At 40.4% G+C, this 10,928-nt stretch overlaps 1 protein-coding gene across 2 annotated transcripts; it reads right to left on the bottom strand.

Moving 5' to 3' along the window:
* mus81 (mus81 structure-specific endonuclease subunit) lies at positions 1-10,050 on the bottom strand. 2 transcript variants are annotated; one of them, XM_069824946.1, is made up of 9 exons: positions 9,479-9,969; positions 9,033-9,357; positions 6,400-6,621; positions 4,926-5,079; positions 4,786-4,852; positions 4,471-4,604; positions 2,856-3,075; positions 1,385-1,711; positions 1-388 (listed from the first exon to the last, which is right to left on the bottom strand). In XM_069824946.1, exons 2-9 carry the CDS (start codon positions 9,313-9,315, stop codon positions 143-145), a joined length of 1,653 nt encoding a protein of 550 aa, XP_069681047.1. In that variant the 5' UTR covers positions 9,316-9,357; positions 9,479-9,969; the 3' UTR covers positions 1-142. The 2 variants fall into 2 exon arrangements, with proteins under 2 accessions (XP_069681047.1, XP_069681048.1); XM_069824947.1 differs by having other exon boundaries at positions 260-402; positions 9,479-10,050.
* Between the last annotated feature and the right edge of the window lie 878 nt (positions 10,051-10,928).

Here is a 10,928-nt window from a genome sequence, read left to right as displayed (position 1 = left end):
AACAGATAATACATTACTATTTATAAAACATAACTCTGAGTGTACAATCTGGGCAAAGATCAATAAATTTATCACAAGAAGCAGAAAAAACATTTTTCAATGACAAAAGCGGTCAGGACTAGCATTTGTGTTAATGTCTCTGTCAGGACAGCGTGTGGTTGGTGTAGAGCTGATGCACAGTGCGGCTGATGATCGGGCCGATGAGTCGCTTCAGAGAGCCGTAGCGGAGGCCGGCAAGGAGCTTCTCCCCAGCAGCGCCCTCCGCCTGGTATGCAGCCATCAGGGCGCGGGGCGTGGGGTAGCGTTCCACGATCACCTGCGCCTTCTCCACTGACAAGCCGTACAGCTGCAGCAGCTGCTTCACGAACATGGCGGACACACTCAGTGCCTGCGAGACACAATCTGCTTAAATGACACGAACTTCAAGCTGAATCACTGGCTATGAGACAGACTAAATTTCTCATTTCAAATTTTCTCGGGCTTCCAGCCAGGTCATAAGTTGGTGATCCACCAACTTATGACCTGGCTGGAAGCCCGAGAAAATTTCGAATTATCACGTCGCCAGGAAAGCTTCAGTAGTTATTTCTCATTTCAGTTAATCTCTTCTTTCATTAAATAAGAAAATACAGATATGGTGACAGTTACATAGACATGACACTGTCACAGCTATATATAAATATAAATTTAGCTTCCCTTATGAAAAGGTTACCATATTTGACAAAGCGTATTACATATAATTTGGAAATACACCTAAAAGGTAAAATGATATACATTTGAAATGGTTAGGGAATCGAATATACAAAATGTCAGAAAAATTTACACTTAAGTAGCGTTTATGCTCATTTACAGTTAAGAAAGGGGAAAAAAAAAAAATCATTAGATGGGTTAGAATGATATGAATGCCATATACCGCGAGAAAAATAATAGTACGGATTTGTTGGCATTGATATCTAAACCAATCAACAGCCATCGGTTAAGATAACTTGAAATTTCCATTATCACTCCCATACAAATGATTTCTCAATATCTGAACCAATCCTTTGAGGGCACTAATGGCTATTTCCTTCACAATGCTGTGTGTTAGCCCCAGGTTTTTACATTTGTTGGCAAAGAAGGAGGGTATGGTACCTCGTGTTCCCACCATCAGACCTATTACATCAATGCGGGACAGACTATATTTATCTTTATAGAACGGGATTGTTGGTCCATAGATCCGTTTCTTTTCACTGTCCACCTCATGCGGTTGATATGCATGTGTCTCAAATCTGATGGTGGGATCGAGAATGATGAACACACGTGCAGGTGACGCAAGAAAGATGAATGACCGTGGTAATAAGTAAATAAGTATGCAGTACGTAAGCAAATGTCTATTTAATAAGCTCACCTTGGTCTTGGTGGCCGCACTGTTGAACTCACAGAACGTCATGAGGGACACCAGGTCGTCCCGGATGTGTGTGGGGGGCAATCCCTCGCAGCGGCAGCTCACCAGGATCTTGCCGTGGTACGCTGCATGCAGCAGCCGCGTCATGGTTGCCAGGAAGCGCATGGAGCCGCGATGGTTCTGCGTCGTCTTGACTGTAAAGCCATCGACCACCTGCGTGTTGATGGCTGCCTGGTTGAGGGTCTGCAGGGGCAGCGTTGTATGCTGATCATCCCCGTGGCTCTCCACCAAGTAGAGCAGGTGCTGCACCCCACTCTGCTTCAGACGGAACTGAGCAAACAGCAAACACAACAAATACTTTAACTGAAGATTCCATTATTTAGATTTAATGGTTTTCAAAATCTTTAAAACTGCTTAGTACTAGGCATAATGAATCAAGTTACAAATCATAGTGTACAGAAATGTCTGATATGTGTCACATACAGATATCTCTATGGTCTTGAAAATGCTCCTATTGAAGCTGAAATATGCACATCAGCCATGTTATAAAATGCATGAAACATAGTGGTCGAATGGTTTAAGGCGTATGTCCCTGAGTATGGGGTCATTAGTTCGGATCCCAACAACATCAATCACAGGCTCGCACTTGGGTGGTCCCAGGTTCGATCTCTAGTGCCGACCAATCTGGTCGAGGTTTTTAACTGAATATTTTAACTTTATTGTAAATGTTTCGAAATTGTTGCTGTTTTGTTTCTCTTGGAATTTGTACAAGTACATTCAGTTACTTATATTTAGATGTCTAATTGTTTCCTTTAATCATTAAATATATTAGGCAATTAATATATTATATTAGTATTTTGTGTAACTGCTGTAATTTTATCTTCATACTTGTATTTTTTTTTCTTCCACTGATTTGCATTTCTTTTTGTATTATCTGTGTATTATTATCATTATTTTTTTTTGTATTCCTTATGGCCTTAATCCAACAGATTAAATAAAAGAATAGGTTTTTATTAACACTGTTTGTAATAATCAAGATAGTATTAATTGGATACTACTATGTAATAGATTTACTTTATGTTTTGGCATATCGGTACCTCAATTGTTTTTAATCTGGGCTTGGAACCTAGTTATCTAGTCCAGGTATCATAGTTTGGCTGCCTAATTAATTTTTCATAACTTGATATGGCTTGCGTGTCACATTTTTTAATTTTATTGGCTTAGTTGAAGTGGGGAGCAGTTTTAACTGAGCTTGGTTTGTATGCAATGCAGCTCCATCCACCCTCCTCTATCTCGTAACTTTTTCGATTTTCCTAGCTTCTTTATCGACCTGTGCAACACTTGTAACATATTTCACTTATATAAGCTCAAGTTTGGTGTAAATTGCGGGAAAGCTGACTTCAGCTACTGTGATGGGAGGTAAAAATGTATTGTGAACATAGGAAAGCAGAAAGAGTGAGCAGGAAGTCTTTACCTTCTGCTCGTGGAAGCGGCCGTCGCGGATGCTCTTGGCGAGGTCATCCATGCGCTTGCGCTCCACAATGTAGGGCAGCACCAGCTCTTGGCCAGTTGCGCGGTCACGGCAAACCCAAGCAAAGTCCCCAACCTTGAGGTGCCGGAGTTCAAACAGCGCTCCCAGGGCCGACAGATCTGCCACAGTCGCGTCCTTCGAGAGCTGCTGCAGTCCAGACCCCCTGCAGGCAAAGACACGTGTGGCTGCTCACCTCATACTGAACAAAGTCTGCCAACTGCAAATGCACTGACTTCGTATGTTATACTATCCGATTGCCAAAAAAGGATCCAATTTAATTCAGAATAGAAATACAAGCCTACCTTTTACATCCATCAAAAGACTAATTAAAAATAAATATAAAATCAAGCAAAACCAAGTACTATGTACCGAAGCCAAAGATAAAAAATGGAGCATTTTAATAAAAAAAAAAAAAACAAACTATTACAGAAATCCCACGTAAATCTGCAGTAGCAAAATTCAGACTGCTTACAGAACACGATTATTTGGCCAAACACTTGAATAAAATAGGAATTTACACAAATCCAAATTGCCCTCTATGCAACAAAGAAGAAGAAATGACTGAAGATCATCTCATAACCTGTGAAGTTCTACCTGATGGATCCACCACAGAGAAATATTGGAGAGCAAGAACGCTAATGGCTTTGTTGCCAAAGCCCGACATTAGATAACAACAACAACAACTATCTGATTGGATGGTGCATGATCATTGACTGAAAGATGTCCACTGCTGTGATACTGTCTTGTCCACAGCTGTTAAGTTTAATGTTAGGATTGCAGCCGTACACAATTTTCTGGAAGCTACAATTTTCTTTAAGGGGAGAGGATGGTATTTTTTGGTGAAAAATGAGTAAATTAAAAAAAAAAATCTTTAAAATACTCTATGATATGTGTGGAATGCATTGCATAACATTTTGTGGGTATTTGTGCCCTTATCGGATGTTGAGACGTCATTTTTAAACTTCCTGCGCTATGGATTTTTTAATCACACGCCCGCTTTTATCAGTTTCCAGTAACTTCATTTTTTTTTTGCTACATTGCCAGACAAAGATGGATATAATTTCTGAACTATTAAGGATACATGCATGAAATTTAGGACACACATTCTTCAGAGTATTAGGAAACATTTCTCTGTAACAGAATTTTGTTAATTGATTTTATTTTAAAAATACGTCCGTTTGTTTGCAAGAAAGGAAATCAGACAATTGTTATTAAATTTTAATTGTTTATTTTACAAACGTAGGGACTATTATCAAAATTCTGTTACAGACAGTTTGTAGAACATGCTTTTGCAAATACATTGCAAAAAACTGTTTGACTCTATCTTTAAAAATGGTTTATATATTGTATCAGTTTTAGTACAATCCTGCATTGGGTATATTTTTTTCAAATTTGAGCTCCCAAATAATTTTTTTTTTTTCAAAATATTTTTATTTGGTTGAGTGCCACAGCTATGGACTCTTTACATACAAAAAATTAATATTTTACACCAAATAGGAAAAAAGTTTAAAAAAAATACCGTCCTCTGCACTTAACATAGTTCGTATGTTTCCCTCACCCACTGGTCTCCTTCTTGTCCACCAGCAGAATAATGTCGAAGGAGTTTGGCTGCAGGATCACTGTGTCTGCCTCAGGCTCCGGTGGTGCAGCAGTCCTGCTCTGCTGCTCCACTCCTGTCTCCAAGGCTGGTGACTGCGCAATGCAACACTTTCTCTATCATATCTAATCCTTTGCTTATTTTAAATTAGGACAAAATGTCAAAACATTGCTTTAGAAAACTCTGCGATATTGAATATGGACTGTTTGTGCACACACGTGGAGGGGGAGGGGGAGGCACTCTCGTTCACTATGCCTACCAGGGTGAGCCACTTACCTGCGAGCCTCCTTCCACGTCACGCAGCTGCCGGGCCATGCTCCTCCCCGCCTCCGACAGGCTGAACCTGCAAACAGTCATGACTTGCAATTCAGTTTTCCCGCCTGCGACAAGCACAGCATACCCAGAGCAGTACGAACCTGGCTGGACACCCCTGACGCAGCACAAGGCCCCGCTTGACAAGGCCGGCCATCGAAGACCAGGCCGTGTAGTGGGAGCCGGGGTCGGGCCTCGTGAAGGACACGTCGCACCACGGCTGCGCGGCTGCCTGCAGCTGTGCTTTGGTGAGGAATTCTGTGAAGAGTGCACACTGCATCAGAGCGAAGCAATTTAGACACTTTGAGTGAACCACAGTGAAAAATTGGACTAATTTCGGAATGTCGCTTCATTCAAAGAGATGATATATTGCATGCCCTTCATTGATTACTTCTGTTATCACAGATCCACACTCTCCATTTGTCAACCTGAACAAAAATAAAACATTCAAACGGACTAACTGCACTTCCATTCTCGAAACTGGGTGACATATTCTAATATTTTTCTTTAAAGCTATATTAATTACAGATTCTACAACAACATTCTGCAGGCAAAATACATACAAGTTTCAAATCTAGTAAGAAAATTAAAGCTCTGGACAGAACAACAGCTTAGCTTTCAATGAATATTGTGACATGCAAACCATTTTGAAAAGGATTGCTGACTAACTGGTACAACAGAGGGCCTCAGACAATGCAATGAAAAATATTCTTCCAGAGACATCACAAGAAAAGATTAAATCAGAACATAAAGTGATAGCAGTCACTTTGAAAAAGCATTCAGAAACACAGCACAAGTTACATTTAGACTAAACTGTTAAGCACATGACTCGAATCTTCTTTGGGCTACCAGCCAGGTAAAAGGTTGATGATACACCGACGTTTTGAGGATGTTCATTATCCTCGTCTTCAGGGTGAACTGATGATCAGGGGAGTATCGTGCCGGGGGAGGAGGTGGGTGCTGATTGGCTTGTCGTGTTCCAGGCTTTGCAGATCGTGGCATCAACATGCCTCGTGCTGTGCGGGCTCACTGATCACGGGTCTCTCAGAAAGCCCGGCAGACGTGTTCTCCGTTGATGACGGGCCACTGTCTGGGTAACCAGACGCGCTGAGTTGGAGTCCCGATTCAGGTTATTGCTTTCAGATGCAATGGCCAGGGTTTCCTTGACTCTTCTATTCCAGTAGCCCGTCAACAACATAGAGCACAGGAGAACACGTCCGCCGGGCTTTCTGAGAGGCCTGTAATCAGTCAGCCCCACATGTCGGCCACGGTCTGCAAGCCAATCAGCACCTAGTTCCTCCCCTCAGCAGTTATGTTAAGCACATATTCACAGTACTGCAACAACTGATGCCAAGATGACTACAGTCCACCTCAGCCATGACACGAAACGAACCAAAGTAATAAATAATGGAGTCCAATACAGTTTACGTAGAATCTAATAAAAGTGTCACTCAAAATTTCCTTGGATGCAAAGGACTCACGAAACTCTGCAGGAAGAGGACACTGAATGGACAGTGGAAACAACTGATACTGCACGTCATAAGCAGGCAGGTATTGTATCATCACTGCAGCAGTTACCTGAGGAGTTGTGTCCCTGTGTCTCCTCAAGCAGGGCTAGAAGGATGGCGTAAGGGCCAGAGCGCCAAGCAGGCAGATATTGTTTTCCCTTGCCAACCCGTCTGCCCCTTTTGCCAGAGTCCTTTGGTGATGAAATATCAACTGCACGTGCCACCTTCCTGTTTCGTGGCCTGGGGCTGTCACCACAAGAAGCTGCAGTGTTCTCAATGCTGCTGTCCTGTCCTGAAATCAAGGCAGACGAAGTGTTCAGACAGCAAGGCATGCAGCTCATTCTAGACAGGTCTGCGGTAAATTTCTCCACTGCTGATGAAATACAGAATGCCCAACCAGATCTGCAATGAGCAGTATGCCAGGATTATGAAAAATGGTTCTCTTTAATCGACAACAATATTTCACACTTTTAGCCTTGCATACCAATGTCAGTACTGTGTTCCTACCTTGACTGGCTTGGAGTTCACATTCCCTTACCACTGCCCCAAGACATGGAGGCTACTTATGTGCCGTTTAGTTTATCATTCATCTTCCATCCTACTGATTCCTAATTTCTAATTAACGTTCTATTACATTCCACATCGATATATCGAAGTTATAAATTTAAGGTAGGCACTCACTTACCAGAACGGATTTGTTCAGCGCACAGATTTTTTTCATTGCATTATTTTAAATGGAACATCGCCCAATTGACTGTATCACCTCTGTCCGCATGATCTGATTTTGTCCTGAATTCTAAACGGATTTCCATACAGGGCAAGGTCGAACTAACCTAACCTAACACTTTCTTGCTTAATCATTTATGAGAACTTGCCACTCCCATAACGGGTGATGAGAGCTACTGTGTTACGATAATCTACAAAAGTAATTAAACGTTCTGATGCGGGCAGATAAAAAAGTTAAAGTTTTTTCTTCCACCATGTTAATAATGTCAAAAGAAGTGCTTATACAAATTTTGGCCACTCGACCGCAATTACGAGGCCCTCCAGAAAGTGATTTTCCCTGGAGCCGTTTATAGAAAAAAGCACAGTTGCTTGGAATTATTTATTGAAACAGATATAACAATTGTTGTGCTTTTGTCAACATATCCCCCACAGGAATTAAGACTTTTTCATACCATAGGATCAATTTTTGTGTCACAGAAGTCAGCTGCCTCACATCGGAACCAGCATTTGACTGCGTCTGCATCTCTCTTTGAAGATCCCATGTTATGAGAAATGTCTCGATTCCGATGGAAAATATGTTAAAAAATAGCTCAACAATTGCTATGTCTGTTTCAATAAATTTGTCCAATTAAATTGTGTTTTTTTTCTGTTAACGGGTCCTAGCGAACTTATTTTTTTTACGGCCCTCATAATTGCGGTTGAGTGACCAAAATTTGTATAAGCACTTCTTTTGACATTATTAACAAGGTGGAAGAAACAAATTTAACTTTTTTATCTGCCCCCATCAGATTGTTTGCTTGTTAGACCAAAAATAGTGATAAATTTATACCACTTTCCTCAGGGCAGGAAAAGCGTTGGGAAAAACGCAAAAAGCGTTAACGACAGTGGGGGCTAAATGGTAAGCCATAGGATATGATAATGCATCATACCACTACTAGTGTCTCAATATGGACATATTCTTTTCTGAGGGTAGACCATTCCATTGCTAGCATTAAAGCTACTTATATATAAAATGACTTAACAGACAGAGTTTATGTTAATACAAAGTTCCTAGAACAGAGAGGTCCTTACAACAGACAGAGAATCATCATTTTCAAGTGATTTATATATTACGATTGTAAACAAGGCATTCTTTAATTAGCTGCTCAAATTTTTAAGTTAAACTTAAACTTAAGTAGGGCCTACTTACAAAGTGAAGTTAGCCTAAAGTTGTTTGGGGGGCCGGGTAGCCCAGTTGGTAGAGCAGCTGGCTACGGACTGGAAGGTCCGGGGTTCGATCCCAGGTGGGGACGGGAGTTTTGTCGTTGCCAAACTTCCAAAATGGCCCCGAGGTTCACTCAGCCTCCTATAAAACTGAGTACCGGGTCTTTCCCAGGGGTAAAAGGCGGTCAGAGTGTGGTGCCGACCACACCACCTCATTCTAGTGCCGAGGTCATGGAAAGCATGGGGCTCTACCTCCATGCTCCCCATGTGCCTTCATGGCGTGTGACGGGGATACCGTACCTAAAGTTGTTTAGATGAATCTACTCTTTTCGGAAAACCAGTACTATAAGTTTAATTTTTCTTTGGGAGGAGGAGAGGAAGTAAAATACGTAAAATAAGTGCCATATAGTCAGTATGTCACGACAGCCGCGAAATGAAGCGCAGTGCTAATTCATGGCAGTGGAATGAACATAATAGCCTATATAACCTAAAAGAAAAGCGACGAAGTACATACATTTTAATTGGCTTTTTCATTTGACTTGGGTGAAACGAGCGTTGAGCGGATTCCGCCGATTTCGGAATAGACACCGACGTACTTGAACTGCCAAAAAACCACACTCAATCGCTTTCACCTTCATCTTGACGGGATAATAAAAGCCTAAACTAACCTAACCTAACCTAAGTGTGTCGGTATCTATTCCAAAATCGGCAGAATCCTCTCAACGTTCGTTTAACCAAAAGGGTATGCAAGCTTATAAATAAATGGCAACTAACCTTCGGGGTTCTCCTTTCTGTATTCTGCAAGTTTACGATCTAACATGATGCAGAGTCTGTTTCCGAAACAGTCTAGAATTCCACATTCCCTGCCGCTTTTTAATGGAAGCGGATACTTCCTCAATGATTTCAGTGCTTTCCCAAAACAATACTGCATGTCTGAGCCCTTGCTTGCCGCCTCGTTCTTCCATTCTTCAAGCCATCTCTCGAACAACGGATTTGGAGACTTCTTGGTCTTCAATGTTACTCGTTTCTTTCTCTCCTTCGTTATACCCGTTGCCATTTGTTACGATTATATAGCGACTATTACTCCAACCTTAAATTCCTGCAAAATAAATTATAGCATAACTGTAAATTGAGGTTAGAATCTAAATATTTAACCAAGCCACATTCGAACAATGAATATAACTAAATGTCAAATCCATATTCGTTGCCATAACAATTACCCAATGTTTTTCTCCCAACACTCTGCACACACATCTGGGCTGGAATGAAAAGGAAGTACTTAAAATCAACGAAAAATATGTCCATTTCGGGTTATGAGGAAAATTTACAATTTATTTTATGATGTAGACTAAAATGTCTACCACTTTTCTAAAAAGTAGGCATAATGAAGAAAAAAAAAATTAAATGTTCATTATCCACGGTAGTTTCATAGCACTTATCAGTTTTGTAAATAACACTGAAAATGTTATTTGCTATAGAAGTAGAACTAGAACCACAAAACAACGCTTATACAAAACGCGGGGATTTAATCGAATATGATTGGTCATCAATATCGATAGCTTACCCATGATACATTTATGGCGGATAATTCGATTGCCTTTAATTTGTAATTTTATTACTAAATAGATCACACAATGCATAGATCGCACTTTGATTTATAGACCTGCATATCGTAAAACTTAAAATTATATGTTTTATTACGAATTGCATATAACTGCTCTATTTTGTAGTAACTGAGAACTATTAGGATGCTGAGGTGGCAGATCGTGACCATTTTTGTTGGTCGGGCTAGATGTAAGGTTGATGATCTTGAAAGTTGGAATGGGGGTACATTTTTTAAAACATGGTCGACCTAAGTTGTACTACCAAAAACACAGGAATAACAAACGATATTATAATAAAATTATAAATATAAATTCTAAAATAATAATACAGATACAGAACTTAACTCACCAAGTGGCAGCATTACATATACAAGCGTTGGGCATGTCTGTTCTTCTGGCTGGCAAACATATTGATGACTTTGTTGTTGAAGTTTGGAATTTCACTAACTTTCTCATTATGAAACGAAAAAACAGTCTGTGAATTCAACCTGTGTTGGCCCATACTGTTCCTAAGGAAAATTTTTATTCTTTTCAAGGTGCTGAAACATCACTCTGCCTCAGCTGTTGAAATGGGAGTGGTAGTGCAATTTCCAGAGTTTTGTGTACTGGTACTTCAGAAACGATTCCTCGAAGGAATGCTATATGAAAAAACAGAATAGATCACAGACTGAAGGAATATCTTGGAAAGTATGATTGCAATAGATCACTGACAGTTCGTTTTTCAATTTCTCTTTGCAAATAACGAGATTGTAACTTGATGCGAAAGTGCTGACTAAGTTGGCTGGGAAATTTTCTCTGAACATAGCAAATTTCTTTGGGTCAAAACTACTAAATATATGACTATTATAATAGTCCTGCTTCTTTGACATCTGCAGTCAGGTTTACTTCTGAGATATTTCGGTCGTTTTCTTCAAGGACCGAAATATGTCGTGTCCTCATCAACGTGACACATTCCAATGTTCTGTCTTATTTCAAATACAGTTGATTCAAAATGTTGTAATGCGTCGGATATGGTTCCGGTAATTGCAATCTTCATTTGAATTGTGTTAAACAAAGTGACAATATG

The sequence above is a fragment of the Periplaneta americana genome, chromosome 4 (assembly GCF_040183065.1).
Source record: "Periplaneta americana isolate PAMFEO1 chromosome 4, P.americana_PAMFEO1_priV1, whole genome shotgun sequence".
In the NCBI taxonomy this organism is placed as follows: Eukaryota; Metazoa; Arthropoda; class Insecta; order Blattodea; family Blattidae; genus Periplaneta; species Periplaneta americana.
This window is presented reverse-complemented; position numbering and strand designations above follow the sequence as displayed.

What these genes read in the sequence shown, in the direction of transcription:
- mus81 (XM_069824946.1), bottom strand. Translation starts at nt 9,315, where the DNA reads ATGGCAACGGGTATAACGAAGGAGAGAAAGAAACGAGTAACATTGAAG. An exon ending in CAGAAAGGAGAACCCCGAAG is followed by an intron (nt 6,622 to 9,032) that starts GTTAGTTGCCAT and finishes CCTTGATTTCAG; the next exon opens with GACAGGACAGCAGCATTGAG. An exon ending in GTGCGGCCACCAAGACCAAG is followed by an intron (nt 389 to 1,384) that starts GTGAGCTTATTA and finishes TGTGTCTCGCAG; the next exon opens with GCACTGAGTGTGTCCGCCAT.